The sequence below is a fragment of the Scyliorhinus torazame genome, chromosome 1 (assembly GCF_047496885.1).
Source record: "Scyliorhinus torazame isolate Kashiwa2021f chromosome 1, sScyTor2.1, whole genome shotgun sequence".
Taxonomy (NCBI): domain Eukaryota; kingdom Metazoa; phylum Chordata; class Chondrichthyes; order Carcharhiniformes; family Scyliorhinidae; genus Scyliorhinus; species Scyliorhinus torazame.
In genome coordinates, this window is record NC_092707.1 from 355,043,302 (window position 1) to 355,071,278 (window position 27,977).

The 27,977-nt window shown below is 47.3% G+C and overlaps 1 protein-coding gene across 1 annotated transcript in view; it reads right to left on the minus strand.

The window, feature by feature from the left end:
* prop1 (PROP paired-like homeobox 1) overlaps nt 1-26,644 on the minus strand; it is a 124,688-nt gene extending 98,044 nt beyond the window's left edge. Inside the window, exon 1 of the mRNA XM_072510504.1 lies at nt 26,394-26,644. Coding sequence (XP_072366605.1) covers nt 26,394-26,505 — 112 coding nt within the window. The 5' untranslated portion in view covers nt 26,506-26,644. The remainder of the gene's footprint in view (nt 1-26,393) is intronic.
* Between the last annotated feature and the right edge of the window lie 1,333 nt (nt 26,645-27,977).

Here is a 27,977-nt window from a genome sequence, read left to right on the forward strand (position 1 = left end):
GTCTCGTGGCCGTTTATTAGCACCGTTGTCGTCGTCGTCTGGAGTGTCCGGGGCCGAGCTTGATCGAGCGTAATTGAAGCGAGACGTGGTTGTAGTAGTGGAGTGGGGTCCGTTGTTGCCGTCCAAGATGGCGTCGGAGATGAACAAAATGGCCTCCCCCATACATCGCACGTGGCTGGGGGGTCACAAGATGGCGGCGGGGGTGGACAAAATGGCCGCCCCCACGCGTCGTACAGGTCTGGGGTGGTCCAAGATGGCGGCGCCCTTCCTCCCCTCGTGGTGGCCGGGACCCAAAATGGCGGCGTCTGCGGGTCGCACATGGGGCGCTGGGAGCGCTAGGACCGCGCGGAGCTCCCTCACCGGGGACAGCGGTGGTCGGGACCCAAGTTGGTAGCGCCGGCGGGTCAGACGTGGGGCGCAGGGGGGGGGGGGTTAGGGGGGCGTTAGGGACGCGCAAAACTCCCTCTTCTCCGTGGAGAGTGGTGGTCGGGACCCAAAGCGGTATCGCCGGCGGGTCATACATGGGGCGCGGGGGGGTGGTTGGGGAGCGTAAGCGGCGTGCAGGGCTCCCTGTTCTCCCGGGACCGCGGTGGTCGGGACCCAGAGCGGCTGCGCCTGCGGGTCGTACATGGCGTGCTGGGGGGGTTGGGGAGCGTAAACGGCTTGCAGGGCTCCCTGTTCTCCCGGGACGGCGGTGACCTCGCGTGACTGGCACACAACCGCCTAATGGCCCTTTTTCCCGCAGCTCTTGCAGATAGCTGCGCGGGCCGGGCAGCGCTGTCGGGGGTGTTTCGCCTGGCCTCAGAAATAACAGCGGGCGCCCCCGGTGCGACTTGGCGTTTGGACCGCGCAAGCCTGTGGGGTGTCCGGGGCGGGGTGGGTTTGTCGCGACGGGTACGTACGGGGCCCAATGGGCTGCCGCGCGGTCGGGGCCGTAGGCGCGGGTATTACGCGCGGCCACGTCTAGGGAGGCTGCTAGGGCCCGGGCCTCTGAGAGTCCTAGTGACTCTCTTTCTAGAAGTCTTTGGCGGATTTGGGAGGAATTCATACCTGCCACAAAAGCATCGCGCATTAACATGTCCATGTGTTCATTTGCGTTCACCGAAGGGCAGCTGCAGGCTCGTCCCAAAATCAGCAGCGCGGCGTAGAATTCGTCCATCGATTCTCCGGGACCTTGCCGTCTCGTCGCGAGCTGGTAGCGAGCGTAGATTTGGTTAACTGGGCGGACATAGAGACTTTTCAGTGCTGCGAACGCCGTCTGGAAATCCTCCGAGTCTTCGATGAGGGAGAAGATCTCCGTGCTCACCCTCGAGTGCAGGACCTGTAGTTTTTGGTCTTCTGTGACCCGGCCGGTGGCCGTTCTGAGGTAGGCCTCGAAGCAAGTCTGCCAGTGCTTGAAGGCTGCTGCCGCGTTCACTGCGTGGGGGCTGATCCTCAGGCATTCCGGAATGATCCTGAGCTCCATAGTCCTTTTTAGGCACGCTTAATAAATTGTAGCGCACAAAGACTCCGTGAGACGAATAGAGTGAAGTCGATGAGGCTTTATTAAGCGTGTCTGTTCCCCCGCAGCTCGATAGTAGAATGGCCTGCGGGGGAGGACTCCGGCTTCTTATACTCCGCCTTCAGTGCGGAGCTAGAGGTCAACAGCCAACCAGGACCCGGGATCTGTCAGCCAATTACATTAGGGCTTCCAGTCCCACATGACCCCCAATACATACTACCACAGTGACTTGACACTTCTACCATTTATTAGTTAAGGTTCAGTCTGAACCACTAAGTTATGGCCGTTTTTGGAGCCTCAACTGCAAAAGGAAGAGGAGCGCGAGAAAAACTGAGATTTATTGGGACAGCAAAAGAAAAGTCTGTCCTGCGGCTGGAGTATCATCTGACACAGGATAACCTGTATCATTGTCAAAGGCCAATCTTTATAGCCATGGAGCACTGCTGCAGGTATTGCTGAGAAGAATTGTTGACCTAATCATCATAGCTCTTTTACCAATGATCTTCCTTCCACTATAAAACCTGAAATGGTGCTGTTCATTGGCAATTTCACAGTGCTCATCTGCACTCACAACTCCACTTATCAGTGGCCTTATCAGGGCACCACGGTAGCACAGTGGTGAGCACTGTTACTTCACAACACCAGGGACCCAGATTTGATTCCTGGCTTGCGTCACGGTCTGTGTGGAGTCTGCACGTTCTCCCCGTGTCTGCGTGGGTTTCCTCCGGGTGCTCCGGTTTCCTCCCACAAGTCCCAAAAGATGTGCTTGTTAGATCATTTGGACATTCTAAATTCTCCCTCAGTATACCCCAACAGGCGCCGGAATGAGGCGACTCGGGAATTACACAGTAACTTCATTGCATTGTAAATGTAAGCCTACTTGTGACAATAATAAAGATGACTGTTCAAAGCAGGCTACAAATGTCTGCCATGACATGATGCGAGGCCTTGAACCTTGAGGCAGTGGTGTTAAGACATGTCGAGGGAGCCGCTCTTCCTACTGCTGGGTCCCTTGGTCCTCATCTAAGGTCCAAACAAATGCAGCATAATCGGTGTGCATGCTGATCTGATACAATACAGAAAGCAAATGGAGATCATTTGGCTCACCACCAACTTCTCAAAGCCAATTAGGGATGGGTAATAAATGCTGGTCCAGCCAGCGACACTCCCATCCCATGAATGAATAAGTAAAAATAAACTGTGACTAACCAGGTCCAGGAAGCCCGTGCACCCACAATTAAAATTTTCACAATCTCTTTTGATAGTCTATTAATCATCTATCAATGTGTTTAAATGAGCAACCCGCCTCTCCTGAGGTTGTTTCTCACAAGGATCTCCCTGAAGTGCTGTCAACAGTGCTTTTCACCGCCCCCCCCCCCCCCCCCCCCCCCCCGTCCCACTACTCTGAAACTCACACATTCTTGGAAGTTAAAATACCCCCTCCAGCATAAGGTCACAAAGTGCATGTAGAGACCATTTGGGCAATCCTGTCTGTGCCAGCATTTTGGTGGTGCGATCCAATTAGTCCCACTCTGTTACTTTCCTCACCACCCTGTTTTTTCCCCTTCAAGTATTTATCCAATATCCTTTTGAAAGTTTCTACTGAATCTGCATGCACTGACCTTTCAGACAGTGCTCTTCAGCCAGAAACTCACCGCTTAATAACACTTTCAGCTGGTGTCCAGGAGCCAATGGCCGAGCCTCTGAGACCTTGACAGTGCACCATTTAGTACTGGTTTCCACAAACATGGTCCAGCTGAGTTGGCGCCTCGGGGGGTGTTGCAGGCCATTAGAGACCCCGGAATAGGGCAGGGTAGTACACCTGGCACCCCCCCCCCACTGCCCGGACACCATGGCACTGCCAGCCTGGCACCATGGCCATAGTGCCCAGGTGGCAGGTTGGCAATGTCAGGAGTCGGTTGGGGGAATGAAGCAGAGTCAATAAAGCAGGGGGAGGCCTATCTATTCCTAGGAATTGAAATAGAAAGGTCAAAGAAGACAAGGTGAGTGTCAGAGATGGACAATGTGATGGAGGGGTGGAAATTGGAAGCAAAATTAAAAATTGTTTCGAGGATTTTTCGCCTTCACACGATCCTGGAAAAATGTATTGATTTCACTTCCAATTTTCTATTTCTATTCAATTTCTGGGGATAGACTGTCCACAAATACCCATTACAAACCTACCGTCTCCCACTGCTATCTCAATTACAGCTCTTCACACCTCACATCCTGTAAGGACTCCATCCCATTCTCCCAGTTCCTTTGACTCCGTCACATCTGTTCTGATGATGCCACGTTCCAAAATAGTGTTGCTGACTTGTCTTCATCCTTCCTTAATCATGGCTTCCCACCCACTGGGGTCGACCGGGCTCTCAACCGTGTCTGACCCAACTCCCTTCCCCTCCCTCCTAGAACCAGGATAGAGTCGCCTTTGTCCCACTTTTCAGCCCAGCAGTCTCTGCATCCAAAGGATCATCCTCCACCAGTTCTGCTAACTCCAGCATGATTTCACCACCAAACACATCTTCCCCTCACTCCCCCTGTCAGCATTTCACAGGGAGCGTTCCCTCTGGGATACCCTGGTCCACTCCTCCATCACCCCCAACACCTCGCCCTCTTCCCATGCAATCACAGAAGGTGCAACACTTGCACCTTTATCTCTTCCCTGCTCACCATCTCAGACCCTCAACACTCTTTTCAGGTGAGGCACCGCTTCATGTGCACCTTCTTCAATCTGGTTGATTACATTATCTGCTCTCAATGCAGTCTACTCTACATTGGAGAGACTAGACGCAGATTGGGTGACCATTTTGCCAAACACCTCCGGTCCATCCACAAGCAGGACCCAGACCTTCCTGTCGCTTGTCATTTCAACCCACCGTCCTGCTCTCCCGTCCACATGCAGCAGCAGCCAGGTTCACGGCACCGTGGCTGGCTCTGCTGCGCAGCTGGGCAGGAAGAAGAATGGCAGGGCTATAGTGATAGGGGACTCAATTGTAAGGGGAATAGACAGGCAGTTCTGCGGACGCAATCGAGACTCCAGGATGGTATGTTGCCTCCCTGGTGCAAGGGTCAAGGATGTCTCGGAGCAGCTGAAGGACATTCTGGGGGGGGGAGGGTGAACAGCCAGCTGTCGCGGTGCACATAGGCACCAACAATATAGGTAGAAAATGGGATGAGGTCCTACAAGCTGAATTCAAGGAGTTAGGAGTTAAACTAAAAAGTAGGACCTCAAAGGTAGTAATCTCAGGATTGCTACCAGTCCCACGAGCTAGTCAGAGTAGGAATGTCAGGATAGAGAGGATGAATGCGTGGCTCGCGAGATGGTGCAAGAGGGAGGGATTCAAATTCATGGGACATTGGAACCGGTTCTGGGGGAGGTGGGACCAGTACAAACCGGACTGTCTGCACCTGGGCAGGACTGGAACCGATGTCCTGGGGGGGGGTGTTTGCTAGAGCTGTTGGGGAGAGTTTAAACTAATGTGGCAGGGGGATGGGAACCAATGCAGGAAGTTGGAAGGTAGTAAAACAGGGACAGAAACAAAAGGCAGTAAGGGGGAAAGTGTAAGCCATAGTCAAAAATCAAAATGGGTGACAGTACAAGGTACAGTGACTGAGGGGAGCTCAGTGAATAGGACCAGGAATACTAAAAAGAATAAAACGGGAAGTGAAAACATTAATGGTAAGCGACGCGGCAGGTTGTTACATGAAGATATGGGTTCAACGACAAGGAAAATTAGGAGAAAGGTTAAGAGGAAATATAACTTAGGAGAGGTTACTGATCGAGGTGTTAAGATTCAGAACAGAGGTAAAAAAAGCCAACATAAGTGTACTTTACCTGAATGCTCATAGTATTCGGAATAAGGTAAATGATTTGATGGCGCAAATCATCGTGAATGACTATGATTTAGTGGCCATTACTGAAACATGGTTAAAGGATGGTCACGACTGGGAGTTAAATATCCGAGGGAATCAAACTATTTGGAAGGACAGAGTGGATGGTAAGGGAGGTGGTGTAGCTCTGTTAGTAAAGGATGTCATCTGGGCAACAGTAAGGGATGACATCAGTGCTATGGAGGATAAGGTTGAATCCATTTGGGTTGAAATCAGGGATAGTAAGGCGAAAAAGTCACTGATAGGAGTAGTCTATAGGCCACCAAATAGTAACATTATGGTGGGGCAGGCAATAAACAAATAAATAACTGATGCATGTAGAAATGGTACAGCAGTTATCATGGGGGATTTTAATCTACATGCCGATTGGTTTAACCAGGTCGGTCAAGGCAGCCTTGAGGAGGAGTTTATAGAATGTATCCGCGATTGTTTCCTAGAACAGTATGTAATGGAACCTACGAGGGAACAAGCGGTCCTAGATCTGGTCCTGTGTAATGAGACAGGATTGATTCAGGATCTCATAGTTAGGGATCCTCTTGGAAGGAGCGATCACAATATGATGGAATTTAAAATACAGATGGAGGGTGAGAAGGTAAAATCAAGCACTAGTGTTTTGTGCTTAAACAAAGGAGATTACAATGGGATGAGGGAAGAACTAGCTCAGGTAGACTGGGAGCAAAGACTTTATGGTGAAACAGTTGAGGAACAGTGGAGAATCTTCCAAGCGATTTTTCACAGTGCTCAGCAAAAGTTTATACCAACAAAAAGGAAGGACGGTAAAAAGAGGGAAAATCGACCGTGGATATCTAAGGAAATAAGGGAGAGTATCAAATTGAAGGAAAAAACATACAAAGTAGCAAAGATCAGTGCGAGGCTAGAGAACTGGGAAATCTTTAGGGGGCAACAGAAAGCTACTAAAAAAGCTATAAAGAAGAGTAAGATAGATTATGAGAGTAAACTTGCTCAGAATATAAAAACAGATAGTAAAAGTTTCTACAAATATATAAAACAAAAAAGAGTGGCTAAGGTAAATATTGGTCCTTTAGAGGATGAGAAGGGAGATTTAATAATGGGAGATGAGGAAATGGCTGAGGAACTGAAAAGGTTTTTTGGGTCGGTCTTCACAGTGAAAGACACAAATAACATGCCAGTGACTGATGGAAATGAGGCTATGACAGGTGAGGACCTTGAGAGGATTGTTATCACCAAGGAGGTAGTGATGGGCAAGCTAATGGGGCTAAAGGTAGACAAGTTTGCTGGACCTGATGGAATGCATCCCAGAGTGCTAAAAGGGATGGCTAGGGAAATTGCAAATGCACTAGTGATAATTTACCAAAATTCAATAGACTCTGGGGTGGTCCCAGCGGTAGGCAGTAGGCAGAAAGCGGGTAATTATAGGCCAGTGAGCTTAACTTCGGTAGCAGGGAAGATGCTGGAATCTATCATCAAGAAAGAAATAGCGCGGCATCTGGATGGAAATTGTCCCATTGGGCAGACGCAGCATGGGTTCATAAAGGGCAGGTCGTCCCTCACTAATTTAGTGGAATTTTTTGAGGACATTAACAGTGCGGTAGATAACGGGGAGCCAATGGGTGTGGTATATCTGAATTTCCAGAAAGCCTTTGACAAGGTGCCACACAAAAGGTTGCTGCATAAGATAAAGATGCATGGCATTAAGGGTAAAGTAGTAGCATGGATAGAGGATTGGTTAATTAATAGAAAGCAAAGAGTGGGGATTAATGGGTGTTTCTCTGGTTGGGAATCAATAGCTACTGGTGTCCCTCAGGGATCAGTGTTGGGCCCACAACTGTTCACAATTTACATAGATAATTTAGAGTTGGGGACCAAGGGCAATGTGTCCAAGTTTGCAGACGACACTAAGATAAGTGGTAAAGCAAAAAGTGCAGAGGATACTGGAAGTCTGCAGAGGGATTTGGATAGGCTAAGTGAATGGGCTAGGGTCTGGCAGATGGAATACAATGTTGACAAATGTGAGGTTATCCATTTTGGTAGGAATAACAGCAAAAGGGATTATTATTTAAATGATAAAATATTAAAACATGCTGCTGTGCAGAGAGACCTGGGTGTGCTAGTGCATGAGTCGCAAAAAGTTGGTTTACAGGTGCAACAGGTGATTAAGAAGGCAAATGGAATTTTGTCCTTCATTGCTAGAGGGATGGAGTTTAAGACTAGTGAGGTTATGCTGCAATTGTATAAGGTGTTAGTGAGGCCACACCTGGAGTATTGTGTTCAGTTTTGGTCTCCTTACTTGAGAAAGGACGTACTGGCACTGGAAGGTGTGCAGAGGAGATTCACTAGGTTAATCCCAGAGCTGAAGGGGTTGGATTACGAGGAGAGGTTGAGTAGACTGGGACTGTACTCGTTGGAATTTAGAAGGATGAGGGGGGATCTTATAGAAACATATATGATTATGAAGGGAATAGATAGGATAGATGCGGGCAGGTTGTTTCCACTGGTCGGGGAAAGCAGAACTAGGGGGCATAGCCTCTAAATAAGGGGAAGTAGATTTAGGACTGAGTTTAGGAGGAATTTCTTCACCCAAATGTGTTGTGAATCTATGGAATTCCTTGCCCAGTGAAGCAGTAGAGGCTCCTTCATTAAATGTTTTTAAGATAAAGATAGATTTTTTTTGAAGAATAAAGGGATTAAGGGTTATGGTGTTCGGGCCGGAAAGTGGAGCTGAGTCCACAAAAGATCAGCCATGATCTCATTGAATGGTGGAGCAGGCTCGAGGGGCCAGATGGCCTACTCCTGCTCCTAGTTCTTATGTTCTTATGTCCGTCCTTGGCCTGCTGCAATGTTCCAGTGAAGCCCAATGCAAACTGGAGGAACAGCACCTCATCTTCCAATTAGGGAAGATACAGCCTTCCGGACTTAACATTGAGTTGAACAACTTTAGTCTGTGAACTGTCTCCTCCACCTTCAATCCATTTTTATTTCTATCAATTTATTTTTATTTTCATTTGTTCCATTGATCTGTTTTTCCCCTCACCACTGTTCCCCTTCCCTCCCCCCACCACTTGGGCCAACTCTTCCTTGTTGCCCTTTACACACTTCTCATTTTTGTTCTGCCATTCTAATATCTTTATGTGCCACTATCAGCACTCTTCTTAGCCTTAATCACCCCCATTTACATTCCTTTTATCTTCTGTCCTTGGCATCTTTGTTAATCTCCACCAATCGCTGGCCCCCTATCCAGCCCCATCGCTCCCCTCCCCCCACACTACAGTATAATTCTGACCCCATTTCCAGTTCTCACTCGCTTTGACAAAGAATCATCCAGACTCGAAATGTCAGCTCCCTTTTCTCTCCACAAATGCTGTCAGACCTGCTGAGATTGTCCAGTATTTTCTGTTTTTGTTTCAGATTCCAGCATCCACAGTAATTTGCTTTTATCTGCATGCAACTGGTGTGAGGCACATTGCATTTACAAATCAGGAGCCAATTGCCCCTTTCATATCTCTTTGTGAAATTGCATTGAGAATGACTGGCATTTGTTATACATGCTGTGGCCAGTTTCTTCAGTCACTTAGCTGCAAAACCAGTCGTTCTTATGGGGTCTGCTAAACGCTGCCATCTGAAATGCAGATTTGACATTTTTTTAAATACTGGTTGTGGTAGTTTGTGAAGAGGTATTACGGTACCTAGTAATGCTGGAACATCATTGGTAGATAATGTATGTTTCCCATTGGTCAAGCTGTATGGTAGCTCCCCCCTGCAAGGCGGAGTATAAGAGCCCGTGCCGCCCCAGCAGCCTTCTTTCTGTACCTGAGCTGCTGGGGGTAACATCGAGCTTATTAAAGCCTTCAGTTGGACTACAACCTCGCTTTAGTAGTTATTGATCGTGCATCACTGGTGGAGCCAAAGGGGCAGTGAGGCTAACACACCAATTTGCCGCTCTCCTGCATGTCACATCTGCTGCACTGGGATGACGCTCCTGATTTATGACCCAATTTCTAGGCCATGGTTGAATTTCATATGTTCTTTAAAGTACCCACTTCTTTTTTTTTTCAATTAAGGGGCCCACCCAGACACAGGGAGAATGTGCAAACTGCACACGGACAGTGACCCGGGGCCAGGATCGAACCCGGGTCCTCGGCGACGTGAGGCAGCAGAGCTAACCACTGCATCACCCTGCTGCCTCATTTCTATGTTCTTTGACTAGAATAGTAATTTGGGTACAAGTGAGTAACTTAATTTGCTGCTGGTGGTTTGTCATAAAGCAGTAGATTGAAAAAATGAAATTCTTGAATCAGTGGTAACAAAGAAGAATGATTGCCTTAAATGTTTTACACCAATGGAAATAAAATTGGGCGGCTCAGTAGCACAGTGGTTAGCACTGTTGCTTCATGTGGTAAACCACTGTTACACCTTTATTAGGTGATGTAAGGTAGGACCTGTACTACAGGTTCGCCGGTAGTCCCTGCCTGCTGGCTCCGACCAGTAGGCGGAGTATAAATATGCGTGTCCTCCATTCAGCAGCCATTTCGCCAGCTGCTGTGGGAGGCCACACATCTTAGAGCAATAAAGCCTCAGCTGTATCCAACTCTAGTCTTTGTTCAATTGATGGTGCATCACTTTATTGCTCTAAGATTTTCTAAAAGATGTACCTCCGTATCAAGCCAGATGGCCTGCAGCTGGATCCGCAATCAAGCGACGCCAAATAGGACTTTAATCACTGGCTAGCTTGCTTCGAGGTGTATATCAACTCAGTGACCGCCCCGTTCCGGAGGCTCGGAAGATACAGATCCTGTACTCAAGGTTGAGCTCCAACGTGTTTCCGCTGATCCAGGACGCCCCGAACTATGCCGACGCCATGGCGCTTCTGAAAGAAAACTACGCACAGAAGACGAACACGCTCTTCGCCAGGCACGTACTCGCCACTCGCTCCCAACTCCCTGGTGAGTCCATAGAAGACTTCTGGCGGGCCCTAATCCCACTCGTCCGGGACTCTGACTGTCAGGCCGTTACGGCCACTGAACATTCAAACCTCCTTATGCGGGACGCATTCGTTACGAGGATTGGGTTGGACCTCATACGCCAAAGACTGTTAGAAGGGGCCACGCTCGATCGATCTGTGACAAAGAAGTTAGCGTTCTCTATGGTCACCTCGCGCAACAGTCAGGCCTTCCCCCCCCAACCGCGAGGCCCACCCCTCCTACGTATCGTGGTCCCCACAGACGGCCACCGCAGAGGGAACCTTACCCAGCCAGTACGCCTGTGCCACGCGCCAGCATGCGCACCCCGGGGGTCCCCGATGTTACTTCTGCGGCCAGCAGAAACACCCTCGCCAATGCTGCCCGGCCGGCGCGGCCCTTTGCAAGGCTTGCAGCAAAAAGGGGCACTTTATCACGGTGTGCCAGGCCCGCGCAGTCGCCGCTATCGCCCCCACCCCCCTAGTCTACACACAATATGCGCCGCCATCTTCAACTCCTCGGACCACGCGCGGCCAGTGGGCGCCGCCATCTTCTCCCCCGCAGTCCACGTGCGGCCCATGGGCGCCGCCATCTTGTCCAACCCCCGCATCGTGCGGCCCATGGGCGCCGCCATTTTGTCCCCCGCAGGATCTTCAGGCGCCGCCATCTTGTCTCCCCCACGGGGCATGGACACCGACAGCATTCCAGGACCTGGGCCCCCCAGGCTCCCCATCATCCGACACCAGCGACGACCGACCACGACTTGCCTCAGTGACGATCGACCAGTCTCGCCCGCACAACCTGGCCATCGCATCGACCAGCATGATAATCAATGGGCACGTGACCTCTTGCCTGCTGGACTCCGGGAGCACCGAAAGCTTCATACACCTGAATACGGTAAGGCACTGCTCCCTCGCGGTACGCCTCGCCAACCAAATAATCCCCCTGGTCTCCAGATTCCATTCCGTCACGATCCGGGGGTACTGTACGGTCACACTCACGGTCCAGGGCATAGAATTCAGCGGCTTCCGTCTCTACGTCCTCCCTAACCTCTGCGCTGCTCTACTGCTAGGCCTGGACTTCCAGTGCAATCTCCAAAGCCTAATCCTCAAATTCGGCGGGCCCCTACCACCCCTCACTGTGTGCGGCCTGGCGACCCTAAAGGTCGATCCGTCTTCTCTCTTCGCAAATCTAACCCTGGATTGCAAACCCGTTGCCACCAGGAGCAGACGGTACAGCACCCAGGACACGACCTTCATCTGGTCCAAGGTCCAGTGGCTGCTTCGGGAAGGCATCATCGAGGCCAGCAACAGCCCCTGGAGAGCTCAAGTGGTAGTCATTAAAACTGGGGAGAAACACAGAATGGTCGTGGACTACAGCCAGACCATCAATCGGTACACGCAGCTCGACGCGTACCCCCTCCCACGCATATCTGATATGGTCAATGAGGTTGCACAGTACCGGGTCTTCTCAACGGTAGACCTCAAATCCGCCTACCACTCGCTCCCCATTCGTAAATCGGACCGTCCATACACTGCTTTCGAGGCGGACGGTCGTCTCTATCACTTCCTCAGGGTTCCCTTCGGCGTCACTAACGGGGTCTCGGTCTTCCAAAGGGAGATGGACCGAATGGTCGACCGGTACGGTTTGCGGGCCACATTCCCATACCTAGACAACGACACCATCTGCGGCCATGACCAGCAGGACCACGATGCCAACGTTGCCAAATTCCTCCGCACCGCCACTCTCCTCAACCTCACCTACAACAAGGAGAAGTGCGTGTTTAGCATGACCCGCTTAGCCATACTTGGCTATGTGGTCCAGAACGGAGTTCTGGGGCCCGATCCCGACCGCATGTGCCCCCTCATGGAGCTCCCCCTTCCCCACTGCCCCAAGGCCCTCAAACGCTGCGTGGGGTTCTTCTCATACTACACCCAGTGGGTCCCAAACTATGCGGACAAGGCCCGCCCACTCATACAGTCCACACACTTTCCCCTGGCGGCCGAGGCACAACAGGCCTTCGCCCATATCAGAGCCGATATCGCCAAGGCCGAGATGCACGCAATAGTCGAGACACTTCCCTTTTACGTAGAAAGCGACGCATCCGACGTCGCCCTAGCCGCCAACCTCAATCAGGCAGGCAGACCCGTGGCAGTCTTCTCCCGCACACTTCATGCTTCAGAAATTCGGCACTCATCCGTTGAAAAAGAGGCCCAAGCTATTGTTGAGGCTGTGCGGCATTGGAGGCATTGGCAGGCCGGCAGGAGATTCACCCTCCTCACAGACCAACGGTCGGTAGCCTTCATGTTCAATAACACACAGCGGGGCAAGATCAAAAACGATAAAATCTTGAGGTGGAGGATCGAGCTCTCCACCTATAATTACGAGATTTTGCATCGCCCCGGCAAACTCAACGAGCCCCCAGACCCCCTATCCCGAGGTACATGTGCCAGCGCACAAGTAGACCGACTCCGGGCCCTGCACGACAGCCTTTGTCACCCGGGCATCACACGGTTGTACCATTTTGTCAAGGCTCGCAATCTGCCCTACTCCGTCGAGGAAGTAAGGACGATCACCAAGGACTGCCAGGTCTGTGCGGAGTGCAAGCCGCACTTCTACCGGCCAGACCGTGCGCGCCTGCTGAAGGCCTCCCGCCCCTTTGAATGCCTCAGCGTGGATTTCAAAGGCCCCCTCCCCTCCACCGACCGAAACACGTACATTCTCATTGTGGTCGATGAGTACTCCAGATTCCCCTTCGCCATCCCATGCCCGATATGACGTCTGCCACCGTCATCAAAGCCGTAAACACTATCTTCGCTCTGTTCGGTTTCCCCGCCTACATCCACAGTGACAGGGGATCCTCATTCATGAGTGATGAGCTGCGCCAGTTCCTGCTCAGCAGGGGTATCACCTCCAGCAGGACGACCAGCTATAACCCCTGGGGAATAGGCAGGTAGAGAGGGAGAACGGGACGGTCTGGAGGGCCGTCCAACTGGCCCTACGCTCCAGGAAACCCCCAGCCTCTCGGTGGCAGGAGGTCCTCCCTGATGCACTCCACTCCAATTGGTCACTGCTGTGCACCCCCACTAACAACATACCCCCATTTACGTCTTTTTGCCTTCCCCAGGAAGTCCACATCTGGGGTGTCGCTCCCGGCTTGGCTCGCAGCTCCAGGACCAGTCCTGCTCCGTAGGTACGTCCGACTCCACAAGGCGGACCTGTTGGTGGAGAGGGTGCAATTGCTCCATGAAAACCCCCAGTATGCCTACGTGGCATACCCCGACGGCCGCCAGGATACTGCCTCCCTCAGGGACCTAGCACCAGCAGTTCCACACACACACACCCCTCCGGCCCAGCGTCACCCTCCCCTCCCCCGGCGCTCTCAGCATTAACCCCACCAGGACCATCCATCCTTCCCCTGCCCACGCCCGAGTATGAAGAGGATTTCGGCACGCTCCCGGAGTCACCAAACATCGCGCCAGCATCGACATCGCTGTCACCACTACGTCGCTCCCAGTGCAACATTAAGGCACCGGACCGGTTAAACCTGTAACTGGTCCGCTGGTCTTCAAAAGACATTTTCTTCTGCTCAAATACTGTAAATATAGATTCATTGCTGTATATAGTTCTCCACCAGCCCCGCCGGACTCAATTTTAACAGGGGGTGAATGTGGTAAACCACTGTTACACCTTTATTAGGTGATGTAAGGTAGGACCTGTACTACAGATACGCCGGTAGTCCCTGCCTGCTGGCTCCACCCAGTAGGCGGAGTATAAATATGCGTGTCCTCCATTCAGCAGCCATTTCACCAGCTGCTGTGGGAGGCCACACATCTTAGAGCAATAAAGCCTCAGTTGTATCCAACTCTAGTCTTTGTTCAATTGATCGTGCATCACTTCACAGCTCCAGGGTCCCAGGTTTGATTCCCAGCTTGGGTCACTGGCTGTGCGGAGTCTGCACATTCTCCCCGTGTCTGTATGGGTTTCCTCCGGGTGCTCCGGTTTCCTCCCACAAGTCCCGAAAGACGTGTTGTTAGGTGAATTGGACATTCTGAATTCTCCCTCTGTGCACCTGAACAGGCGCCAGAATGTGGCGACTGGGGGCTTTTCACAGTAACTTTATTGCAGTGTTAATGTAAGCCTACTTGTGACAATAAAGATTATATTTTTTAAAAATGGGACTCAACATGTCCATTTTGAATACCTTGCAAAATGAGTCATCCCAATATCAATTGAATTTGCTGGCAATTAAGTGTTGATTAATGAGAGGAAAATTCTGAAAATGTGTGCGGTAACTAATGATTTGACAGCATTGCAGCATATTAAGTTAGAATATAAGGCCATTGCTGTGTCTATTAAGGTTTACATTCCACAGTGATAAACTTAATGCCACTACTCACCTTCCTTGGTTAGATTGCAACACAAGACCTGTGGCGAGACAACTTCTTCAAAACAAAGTTTTTCTGCAATAGGTGCCTGAATTAACTTCTCAAATTATCTTTCCTTATTATACAAGGGTAGATCTAAAACTCGGGTTGGAACACAATAGATTTAATTACAAGCAAAACTTTTCAGGATATTTTCTAACTGACGTCTTCCATATCAATCTCGAAAACAATCATAGATTTGGCAGTGCAATACACCTTACAATTGTAAAGAAATGCAATGGAAAGAGCTTCATTTTTGTGTTTGCTTTCTTTTGACAGTAAAATAACACAAGTATTAAAAGGTGTAAGCTTTGCATTTGACAAGAGGTAAAGTCTTGGCTTCAGGAACCAGAGCAGAGCTGAGCTAGGTTCTGATTGTTCATCCGGACGTGAAGATGGTAGTGGAAACACTCATTCAGACCCTGGATCTAGGGATTAAGTTCCACCATATCCACTATACCAACCTTACTGGGAATGTGGAATCTGATAATCACTTGGTTTGAGTTCATATAATTCAATATCGTGAGAAAGCGTACAAGAGCCAGAGCTAGACTGTTCAGCCAGAAAGAACAAAACTAACAAAGAGACTAATTTGGCTGAAAAGGATGGTGAGCTTACTGGTGCTACTGATTAGCAAGGAAGTCAATTGACTGTGCCTAAGTAACAGGCTTTAGAATAAGAATGTAATACTGTACTTCAATCTTTGTGCAAACTCATTAGTGATCCTTCTAACTTGGTGCATATTAGACATCAGTCTTTGCCTCAGGACATAGCATTTCACAGAAACTGCTGACATTAAAAGATCATAAATAATATTTTCAACTGGGCAATGGAATCCTCCTTTTGCAATATTGTATTTCTTTGATCAGTGGATGCCTCTCACACTCAGAAAATTAGATCATGTTAAAGAATAATGCTCTTAACTAAGCTGAATCCAATTAAAGTAGTTTAGTTTGCTTGCCATCGCTGTAACGGCACACTTAATTTAATCTCAAAAAAATTAGTTGCAGGTAGATATGAACCAAAGCGACAGATCCCTAAATGTCTTTTGGCAGAAACCAGGAATTTAATTAGTTTACCAGCAAGGAGCAGTGTAAGTTTCCTGCCTCTTTGCAACTAGCACCAGTTTGCTTTTTAATGCATTGGCTTGGAAGAGGATCTGAAGCTAAATTGAAGGATGCTAGCCAGTGATACATCTAAAACAATAATAATTATATATACATTAGAAATGGCCCAAGATACTGCACAAGGTCCATAAATAAATGGATGCTTATAGGCAAAGATGGAAATATTAGGAAGGGTGATAAAAGCTTGATCAGAAAGAAGCGGGTTTTAAAGGAGTTCTTAGAGGTGGAGGAGGATGGTGTAGTCAGCTATGCCAATGGCTGCAGAGGACGACGAGGGACAGGTCATCACACTTGCAGGCATTGAGGATGTCAGCTGTGACCCTGATGATGGTCATTCCCATGCTTTGGCAGAGATTCAAAGATGCAGTTGTATGAAAGACAGCTGCTCATTTCGGAGGCAGTAACACCTTTAAGGGCTTTGGGATGAAAACGAGGTTGGAGGCAGCAGAATAGACAGGTAAATGCTAAATTATTCTCAATTTAGGTAAGTGTGCTATGTTCCATTTTTGGTAGGCGAAATAAGGTCATGCTTTACTCCTTGGAAAAGAAGGGCCTTAATTGGAGCTGAAGTGCGCAGGGATCTAGGGGTACAAATCCCCAAATTATTAAATGTATAAAGGCATGAATAAAACCATAAGAAGTGTAAGCAAAACAGAGGAATAAAATTCAGAAGCAGCAAAGTTATGTTAAAATTCTATAGACTATATGGATTGTCCATAGAGTATTGTTCACATTTCTGGCCTCCGTATCACAAGAAAAATATAGATTTACAAAGGTCAACTAGAACTAGGAGGGTATAACTATCATGGAAGTCTGAACAGGCTGGAGCTCTTTTCTCTGGAAAATAGATGACTGAAGGATCCCCATATTAGAGGTCTTTAAAGCTATGAAAGGATTCAGTATGGTAGGCATAGAGAGGATATTTCCAGTTGTGAAGCCATTCAAAACATGGGCCATAACTACCAAATAGTCTCTAATGAATAAAATGGGAAATTCAGGAGAAATCTCTTTCCCAAAGAGGATTCAGCATGTGGAACTCAGTGCAACATGTAGCGGTTGAATTAAATAGCATAGTTGCATTAAAGGGGAAGCTGTGTCAGGACATGAAGGAGAAAGGATGAACCTTGGAAACCACGATTTTGCTTATTAACTCTGCTTACTGCACCCCATGTCTTTTGATGAAAGATTGAGGTTTTCAGTGCTTTGGACTCTAACCAGGAGGTGTTCTTAAGGTAACATCTTAGGAGCTTCCGAGATCTTTATTAATGAGCTGCTCTGAGATAGCGGCATCCAATCTGGTCTTTAATTATTTCAGCTTCCCTTCTGAGAGGAGTGGCTCGATGTGTGAAAACAGGTAGCCAGACTGTTGACTTTGATTGCAGCACTCATTCAAAAGAAACATGAGAAATAGGAGTAGAAATACATCATTTTGTCCTTTGAGTTTGCTTTGCCATTCAATAAGATCATGCCTGGCAAGTTACCTCAGCGACAACATCTTACAGTAGCCCCATATCCCTTGATTCCTCTAGTATCCAAAATTCTGTCAATCCCTAACATGTAGACAAAGCAACTGCGGATACATAACTCCCAGAGGTAGAGAATTCCAACAGTTCATAACCCTTTCAGTGAAGAAAGGTTTCCTCATTTCAGTGCTGGCCCCTTATACGGAGACTGTGATCCTTAATTCAAGACTCTCTAGTTCAGGGAAACATTCTCCCAACATTTATGTTGTCCTTAAGAAATATTTTTATGTCTCATTGCGATAACCTCTTAGTCTTTTCAATTAGGGAACAGAGGCTACTCAAATTCTCCTCATAGAGCTGTTCCCTCATCTCAGTGTCAGTGTCTCAGTGGCATTATCTCTCAAGCAAATCAATCCTTCCTTAGGTAAGGTAAGAAGACAAAATTGCAAACAGCACGCCAGGTGTGGTCTCATCTAGGCCCAAAGCAATTTCAGTAAAAACTTCTTTAATCCCATACTCCAATCCCTTTGTAATAAAGGCTAACATGCCATTTGCTTTCTTAATTGCTTACCATAACTGCATATTGACCTTTTGTGATTCATGTAAAAGTTCACCTCTGCCATGTTCTTACCCACTCAATTAATTTGCCTATATCCCTTTGCAGCTTCTTTGCATCCTCTTCAGAACCTACTTTCCAACTTAATTTTACAGTCATAGAGGTCTACAGCACAGAAAAGGCCCTTCGGCCCATTGTGTCTGTGCCGGTCTAAAACAACCATCTAAGTATTCTAATCCCATTTTCCAGCACTTGGCCCATAGCCTTGTATGCCTTGGCATTGCAAGTGCACATCGAAATACTTCTTAAATGTTATGAGGGTATCTGCCTCCACCACCCTTTCAGGCAGTGAGTTCCAGACTCCCACCACCCTCTGGGTGAAAATGTTTCCCCCCACGTCCCCACTAAGCCTCCTGCTTCTTACCTTAAATTTATGCCCCCTGTCCATTGATTATGATCCCGATTTATAGCAACCACAGGTTTGTATCGGGTAGGCTAGATGGCGGGTTCTGGAGTTGGCTGAGGGTAGGAATTAGAAGGATGGGGGATCTATTTATAGATGGGAATTTTCCCAGCTTGAAAGCTTTGGAGGATAAATTTGAATTGCCAGCAGGGAATGGTTTTAGGTATTTGCAGGTGCGCGACTTCCTGAGAAAACAGGTGCCGGCCTTTCCGCTGCTGCCGCCACGGGGGATACAGGATAGAGTAGTTTCCAGTACCTGGATGGGAGAGGGGACGGTATTGGATATTTACCAGGAGCTTTCGGAGGCGGAGGAAACTCCGGTGGAGGAGCTTAAGGGCAAGTGGGGGGACGAGCTAGGAGGAGAGATAGAGGCGGGTCTATGGGCGGATGCCCTAAGCAGGGTTAATACTTCCTCATCGTGCGGCAGGTTTAGCCTGATACACTTAAGGTAGTCCACCGGGCACACATGACAGTGGCTAGGATGAGCAAGTTTTTCGGGGTAGAGGATAGGTGTGCGAGGTGCGCGGGAGCCCAGAAAATCATGTCCATATGTTTTGGACATGCCCGAAGCTTAGAGGGTTTTGGCAGGGTTTTGCTAAGGCAATGTCCACGGTGCTAAAAACATGGGTGGTGCCGAGTCCGGGGGTAGCGATCTTTGGAGTGTCGGAAGATCCGGGAGTTCAGGGGGCGAAATAGGCCAACGTCCTGGCCTTTGCCTCCCTGGTAGCCCGGAGACGGGTCTTATTAATATGGAGGGACTCGAAGCCCCCGAGCGTAGAGACCTGGGTTAGTGACATGGCTGGGTTTCTCAGTCTTGAGAAAATGAAGTTTGTCTCAAGAAGGTCAATGTTTTACTACTGGGCGGCGAATGTGGAGAAGGTGCGGAGCTGGGTCAGTGGGGTTGATTCCCAGTGAGTCAGAATGGACGAGAGTTTGTGCAGGGGGTCGGGATTGAAAGCACTGGCAACAGCGCCGCTCCTGATAGCCCCGGGGAAGTACTCAGGGAGTCCGTTAATAATAGCTTCATTGAGAATTTGGAGGCAGTTTCGACAACACTTCGGGTTGGGGGCAGAGTCAAGGAAAATGCCGATTCGGAGGAACCACAGATTTGAGCCAGGGAGGTGGGATGGAAATTTTCGGAAAATGGAGGAGAAGGGGATTAAGGCACTAAAAGATTTGTTTCTTGGGGGTCGGTTTGCAGGGCTGAAGGAGCTGGAAGCGCAGTATGGGCTGGAGCAGGGGGAAAGGTTTAGATACATGCAGGTTCGAGATTTTGCCAGAAAGGAGATACAGAGCTTCCCGGTGGAGCCGGCCTCCACTGCTGGAGGAGGTTCTGACGACAGGGGGACTGGAGAAGGGGGTAGTGTCAGCGGTTTACGGAGCTATTTTGGAAGAGGAGAAGGCACCACTGGAAAGGATCAAAGCAAAGAGGGAGGAAGAGTTGGGAGAAGATATGGAGGAGGGGTTCTGGTGTGAGGTGCTCCGGAGAGTGAATGCCTCCACCTCGTGCGCGAGGTTGGGGCTGATACAGCTGAAAGTGGTATACAGAGTACACCTCACGAGGGCGAGGATGAGCCGATTCTTTGAAGGAGTAGAAGATGTGTGTGAACGTTGCGTGGGAGGGGGGGGGCTGCTAATCACGTTCATATGTTTCGGTCCTGTCCAAAGCTAGAGGATTACTGGAAGGAGGCTTTTAGGGTAATTTCTAAAGTGGTGCACGTGAAACTGGACCCGGGACCCTGGGTGGCCATATTCGGGGTGTCGGACCAGTCAGGGTTGGAAACGGGTGCGGAGGCAGATGTTGTAGCCTTTGCCTTGTTGATCACCTGAAGGCGGATCCTGATGGGATGGAGAGCAGCCTCTCCACCCTGTGCCCTGGCGTGGCGGGGGGACCTGTTGGAATTCTTGACTCTTGCGAAGGTTAAGTTTGAACTGAGGGGAAGGATGGAGGGGTTCTACAATTCATGGGCATTATTCATCATGCACTTTCAAGAACTGGATAACATCGAACATTAGTTGGGGGGGTGGTTGGGAGGGTTGGGGGGAGGGGGGCGGTGTGTGTTGATGATGACGATGGGTGACTCCTGATTCCTTTTTGTCATTTGTTTATGTAAACATGTGGGCTAATGTTTGGGGTTTGGTGGGAGGATGGGATCGTTGTTATTGACATGGAGATTGGCAAATTTGTTACTGATTATTGTTTGTTGTTGGTGGGTGTAAATTTGGGTGAAAATGTGAAAAAGGAGAATAAAAAATATTTTTTTTAAAAGAGGGTCAATGTTAGGGTTCACCCGGAGGTGGCAGCCGTTCGGCGAATTTCTCAGGGAAAATTTAAAATGTCAGCAGATGCAGTATTCCAAGGGGGGTGGGTGGGGGGGGGGGGGAAGGGGGGGTTGTTGTTGTATGGTTGAGGTGTGTGAAGATTGGGCTGGGGGAGGAAATGTTTATTTTACCATGTTGATGTCATTGTTTTTGTTACTGTTATAAAATTTTTTAAAAACCTTAATAAAATATTATTTTTTTAAAAGTCTGCCACAGGAGATTGGATTTCAGGAGGTCTAGTGGCACAGTGGTAGCGTCCCTACCTCTGAGCTCTGGGTTTGAGCCCCACCCCGAGACTTAAAAAAAAAAAAAATTTAGAGTGCCCAATTCTTTTTTTTCCAGTTAAGGGGTAATTTAGCATGGCCAATCCACCTACATGCACATCTTTGGGTTGTCGGGGTGAGACTCACGCAGACACGGGGAGAATGTGCAAACTCCACACAGACAAAGACCCGGGGCCGGGTTTGAACCTAGGCCCTCAGCGCCGTGAGGCAGCAGTGCTAACCAGTGCACCACCATGCCACCCTCCCACTTTGGGACTTGATGGCCAAGGAAAGTGCATTCATAAAGTGGTCAACCAGGCTGAGTGTGTTAAGCTGCAAATCGTTCCAACATGACAATGGCTGGTGGTAAGAGCGGGAGAGATTCCTGTTCAGCCACACTTGATGTAGATAGGCCTCCCTCAAGCTATAAGCCTCTGGCGACAGATTAGTGACCTGTTCCGGGAGTTACTAGCTATGGAAACAGACAAAAGTCTGCTTTCATACACCACTAGGTGTGGGAAGAGAATTGGAAAAAATGGAATGGACAGAAGATTGGCTCAGTCAGTTTCTCATTGAGAAGAATTACATCTTGCCAGCTCAATCCTAAAGGGACCTTGCATACTTCTCAAAGAGTCACTACTTAGTAATGAGGCAGTGCCATGTGTAGATTGAAACTCTTGCTATATGGACAATACGTGCTTCTATTTTTTGAATACATTTCCAAGTTACATTTTATCAAGTGCCTTTTGAAGTCCATAGAAACATCATCTACTGCACGACCTTTATCAACCCTCACTGTAACTTCATCAAAGAACCCAGTCAGGTTAGTCAGACATGATATATAGACTCTGTTCATTCAATATCTAGTTCAAACTTTTCTATGTATAGTAGCACCAACAGCATAAAAACAAAATATTAAGTTAGAAATCATTTCACATAGTAGGATGTCCTTATTTTAGGTCACCACACAAGAGCATTTAACTACATTATATACAAGTAAGCCCTGACACTAATGCCACTCCAAGAAGAAGATGAATAATGGGGGTTCAGCTAACCTGTTTGAGAATGAACAATTACAAAGGGGCATTGATCCCTTTTTAACTAGCAAACGATGCACGCAAATCCCTAAGGAAGCAAGACAAGCGGATTGCAAAGGAGAATAAGATGGCCAATATTGACACTACAAATAATATCTTCAGAGATTTAGCGATATTTGGTATTGCTTATTGCAATTTAGCATCATCTGTATACAATTGTAACTTAATACCACAAAGTGCTTGAAACCACATGTTCATGATGAGTGCACTGAAACACTTGAATAAGATGTCATAACTCAAGCAAAAGGTGTTCATGCAAAAAACATACCTGTACAGATACGTAGGTTTCATTCTTATATCAGTACAAAGTACAAACCTTAGACTAAACTTTCATACCAATCTATTCTGATCGAGAAGATTATCTTAATTTGAGAGCATGGATCTGGCTGAGTCAAATGGGAACTTGAATTTTAAAAAGTGACTTCAATGCCCTCTATGAACAATACTAGAATTCATTTTAGATCATGGCATAAGTTCTTGCCACTTGATTTCCATTCCAATTTAATTTTCCTGTCCTATCTTTTCAACCAAGCTTTCTGTCATTTGACTAATTATTGTCTCCTGTAGCTAAGGCTACACCTTGGGTAATTTTAGCATGTTAAACGTCTTATATGAATACAAGTTGTTTTCTAACAGTTTAAATACTTTTACAAAATGAAACACAAAGTAAGCATCTATTAAATTATCTTTCAATAATTAATGAGGATAAATAGACATTTGAGTAGACTTAATGATAATGTCAGATTGGATAATAGCTGTGTGGCATTATACATTGCTACGATAATTCAATTCTTTATTTAACTCAACTCAATTATTGAGGGAAGAAATAATGCATTACTTTGTGTATAATGGTTAGCAATCACACACAATAGGGCAAGACAAAAGTCTATACTTAGCTCATCTTTATCTCTCCGCATTTGCAAATTTGTTTAACAATAACTTGATTGGAGGTATGCCTTCCTTTAATACTCACAAAATAGGTAATTAAAAAAAGTTAACTTGAAATTGATTTTTTTTGTTGTTAATTAGATAGCTGTCTTTCTTTGGATGAAGGACATCCACTTTTTTCACCGTCATCAAATGAATAATTAATTTCAGGTACAGATCTACAGCATTGCTTCTTTAGATAACCAAAGTGGTGTGTTAGATTCACATTTGTGCTTTTACAATCTTTGATTGGCTCTTGTTAATATTGCATTCATAGTCTTTGGGCAGAATTTTCCTGACAAATGACAAAGTGTCAGAGTCTGACTGAAAAGCGGCATGTTTCGCTCCAGAAACAGCCGAAATTTCAGACTAGATTTTCTGGCACTTAGTGCACAGAAAATCTGGGGGTATCGTTTTTGCCATCACTCTGATGGGGCGGGGCCTGATAGAGTCAGCCAAGCTTGGGGGCCGTTTTTTCAGGGTACCCTGATCTGCATTTAAAATATGTTCCCCAAATCCTCCCACAGACATGGACGACCACCCCCACAAGTTCAAGGCGACTACCACAGAATTATCAGAGCCACTATACCCCCTCTCCCCCTCCCACCACGGAAGTATCGGAGGGCACTATTCCCCCTCGCCCCCCACCCGCAATGTTATTGGGGCTCTCTCCTCTCCCCCCACCACACAAGGGGAAGCCCCCCCCCCACAATCGAGGAGGGTTACCCCCTCTGCCAGAAATCACTTGGCAGTGTCCACCTCAGTGTCCCCTGATAGTGCCAACATAAGTGCTCCCAACAGTGTCCCCTGACACTGCCAGCATGCACTGCCAGGGTTCCAGGGGGTCATGCCCAGCCTTGGCCCTCAATCCCCAGGGCCTCCAGGCACTTCCACACACCCAGAGTGGTCATCACGACTGTTTTTTTGCTTTTGAAAACCAGTAGAGATTCACATCGGCGTGACATCATGCTGCCAGGGGTGGGGGCATAAAGCTATTTAAGTATATTTAAATTTATTAAAATTCATGGAAATCAGTGTTGGATTCTCCCGTCCCCCTGCCATGTCTTTCTCGGCGGTGTGCCGTTCACTGGCGGTGGGATTCTCTACCCCTACCGCCTGTCAATGGGGGCTAAGTTAAGTGCTTTCCAATCACCTCTCTTCACAATTTGGTGATTTTGAAGTGGTCAGCTAGAAACTGACAACACTTAACTCTGTTTGAAGCGGTCCAGGAGCTGTCAATCGCAGCTTGATATTTATAAATTTTGGGTTAGACCATTTCAGAGGTACTAAGAAGAAGATGAATGAAACAATGCTGACAGCTGGGGGTATGTGGAAGTTGTCAAACACAGCCTAGTAAAGTCAATATCAAAGAGAAATTAATGAAGGGGTTGCAGATTGAAGTTCTGAGGGGGTATATGCCCAGCTGACTGGTTCTCTCTTTCCAGGAATTAACAGGTGCTGCTTCTTGTGTCTGAGGCAGCAGGTGTAATGCACAGGTGAGTGTTAAAGCAGAGATTGTTTTCACTGCCTCTGTCTGGACTGCTCTCTAGCTTCCAGATAGCAGTCTGCCTTCGGGGGGCTTTCTGACAGGGGTCTCTTTTCTGGGGAGTCTGTGGAGGGTGTCTCTGGGGTTTTCCTTATTTAGGGGTCTCTTTGGGGAAGGGGTCTCTTCATTTAGGGATCTTTGCCGGGTCTCTTTATTTAGGGGTCTATGATGGGTGTGGCCTTTGGTTGGTCTCTGCCCGCGGTGCCTGGCATTTCCTATTGAAGCCACCCCACGCTGCCGGAAATCTCTCATTCTCGCGGTAAGAATGGGATTTGCGCCGGAGGCGAATAAATTCCACCCCAGTGATATACGTTCCAATTGTATCGACATAAATACCGCAATTCATCGTATTTTCAAATTTGGCTGAACCTTAGAGTGTGAATAGAATAGTGGAATCTACAGCACGGAAGGTGATGAAACTTGTCATTCCTATGTCGAACAGTAGACGGGTGGTGAAAATATATCCACCCATAATTAACACGGATTTTTTCCTAAATGAATTTGTAAAACCCTCGGTAATTAACATAGTATTGAAAAGATAAAACCGTCATTACATCCAGTGCTGATCAACAACGCCAAGTAAATAGGAATACTCAGTGTCTCATTTGGATTTGGATTTTTATTAAATTATAGATACTGTTCTTATTACAGAAAATGCTGCAACTTAAAGGTACCAAGCATTTGTATGAATTTCCACCCACACCGAATACTCTGCACAAGTATTTCTAAACAGAGCGTGTTTTATAAAAGAAAACTCCACGATTAAAAATGATCCTGTTATATTTGAATATCAGATAGAACAATATACATGCATCGTTTAGGTAAGTGTAACACTGCAAGATGGCAAATGTTTCAGGTGTAATTTGCCCCGCTTTGTGTTTTGAAAATTATTCATATCGACACTTAGAACGTTTCCCATTTAAATGTGCCAAAGAAAGTTATTTTCCTATCGAATAAAATGGATACGGATGAAAATATTTAGCGACCCTTTTCCTGAGCCCCACGAAGCTGTATTTACCGGAGACACATTAACAAATAAATGTGTGTGCAGCATGACCCAGGCGCCACTTCCAACAGCGAGTTCACCGTGTACATTTGGAGTGAAGTAGTTTCCCCCCGCCACCTACCTCAGCTACAATTAGATTTTCCTTCCTTCCAATTGACTGATAGCCAATTCTCGCCTTAGTTTGGGTCTAATATTTTGATTTGATGGGTGTGAGGGTCTGGGATTCAAGCAGATTATTGTATTAGAATTTACAAGGTGTTCAGCCTACAGCCTGTGTATGGAGGGACTGTGCATGTGTGTGTTTCCTCAGGACATTAGAAAGTTTCCCTTGAAGCTGCTAGACTGAGCCACAGTGGGAACGATTCAGATAACATTGCATTCTCACCTCCCTCCGCCCTGCCAACCGGCTCTGCGGCGGAAAATTCATTCACCTTCCGGTAAAGCATCGTCCAGACTGAGTTTTATATTTGACACAAGCGTATAATTCTGTACCTCATTCGCCACAAAGGCGGCACGTGTTGCTTAAACAAACAGGATGCCATCGTGTGTACAAACTACTTGGATTTGTACAGTTGTATTTTTTCCCTTCTATGTAATGTGCATACGGTGATGATGAATACCTCTGTAATGTTACCATGCATCACTACACGACTGTTAATGTTTGACGGATTTGTGATACCTGTATGGACCCATTGCCCAAGTGAAATATTGTATGGATGTGTTTTATGGCTTAAAGCTGTAAGTAAGTGACTAAATCAATAAGTGATTATGAGTATGTGACAATGAGTGTGATATAACTGGAACTGTTATGAGCGGGTATGAGCGGTGAAGGTATCAACATATATTGCTGTGAAAAGTACTCACCCGCGTTTGAATGGACGGAACTGATGTGATCGGGATAAAGATCTGGGAACTCAGCATCTTTTATTTTGCCTCCCCGTACACTGACTGGCAGCCCTTCTTCAGCCATGTTCATGTCATGGAGCAGCACCGAAATCTGGGGCCTCCAGCTTGGAGGAATGAATCTTCTTCACCTCTGGGCGCAGCTTGACAACTTTACTTGGGCAGCATCGTGACATCAGCAGGACCCAGTGGGGGTCCCGGCAACCAATCGTCGGGCCAAATCAAACTAATGAAAGTGGTTAGACTCGGTAATGAATACGATGACCTCTTTATTACAGACAAGCAGTGGCAGGACTGAAGGACAAGTGAATGGGCTTGCGCTTTAATTCGAATAATTAAAGTGCGCTGAAGTGCAATGGGTGGCAGGGAAAGTCAGGGGGGAGCGTTGTGGGTGGCTATGTGTCAACACTCAGGTGGACAGGCGAGCGGTTTAAAACTAAGCGCCCCCTTTGTAAAAAAAAACACACTAATTCATCTCTAATAACCCAAATGCCTCAACCAGATAGCATATGGGGAAAAAAATGAAATGTGCCATCAAAACAGAGCAGTTTCTTAAAGGACAATAGCAGACGTTTGAAGAAAAGGTGATTGCCTGTTATGGATCCCAGTTCCCTCTATGAGCTTTCTCGAAAGCCTTTAACTTATAGTATCATTATAAGAACAATCAGCTTGGAGTTGTAATCAAACATGCAATTTCCTCGTCTTTCTCTTGTCATGAGGGGCGTCCTTTCTGGCTCAAATCGTACTTGGGTGGGTTGACAAGATTTCCCAAATACTTCCCAGCGGGTTAAGCGAGAAACAGCAGGAAGTTGCAACTATATTTTTTCTAATGCAGCTTTGTCATTTCATTTTGATTTATCTGGATTGTACTGTTTACATCGGTTTCTTTGGCCGGATTAAGCTGCTGGAATACTCAGTTTTCTCCATGTCAATAGTATTGCAGCCGGACACATCGCTGTGTAAGTTCCCCAAGCCTACCGACTTCTTTTACGAACCGGCGCAGCAATGTTGCAACCTCGTGTTCCTGAAATGTTCTACATCAGACACAGGGGTGACAAAATATCATAGCGGGCGTTACACAGCTACCTCAGGTTTTACTTGTTAACTCAAATTAGAATGCTCAAAGTGAAATCAGAACACATTTCAGCAAAAAAAATCAATCGAAAGAGTGGGGGCCCCAAAAGCTGCCTTCATTAAATGTTTAGATTGTTGTTCGACAGGACAGTAATCGCGTTGTCTTTAATTATAAAGCAATTAATGGGAAGAAAATTGAGCTAATTGCTTCTACCCAGAAACTGATGATTACAATAAAAAGCCGTTAAATATAAATCGATTGAAACTAAGTTAAAGGAAGAGGAGAATTGGACTGTGTACTGTTAATATGACTCGATCCAACAAGAGCCTGCAGGCTCCCATGGCAAAACAGAAAAAAGAGACAGGTTACACTGGGCATATATATAAAATCAGACAAGGTAAGTCAATGCCAAACAACTCGTTTAATGTCGCAGCGAAAACACAAATCTCAATCAAGCCACAGTGTCGCAA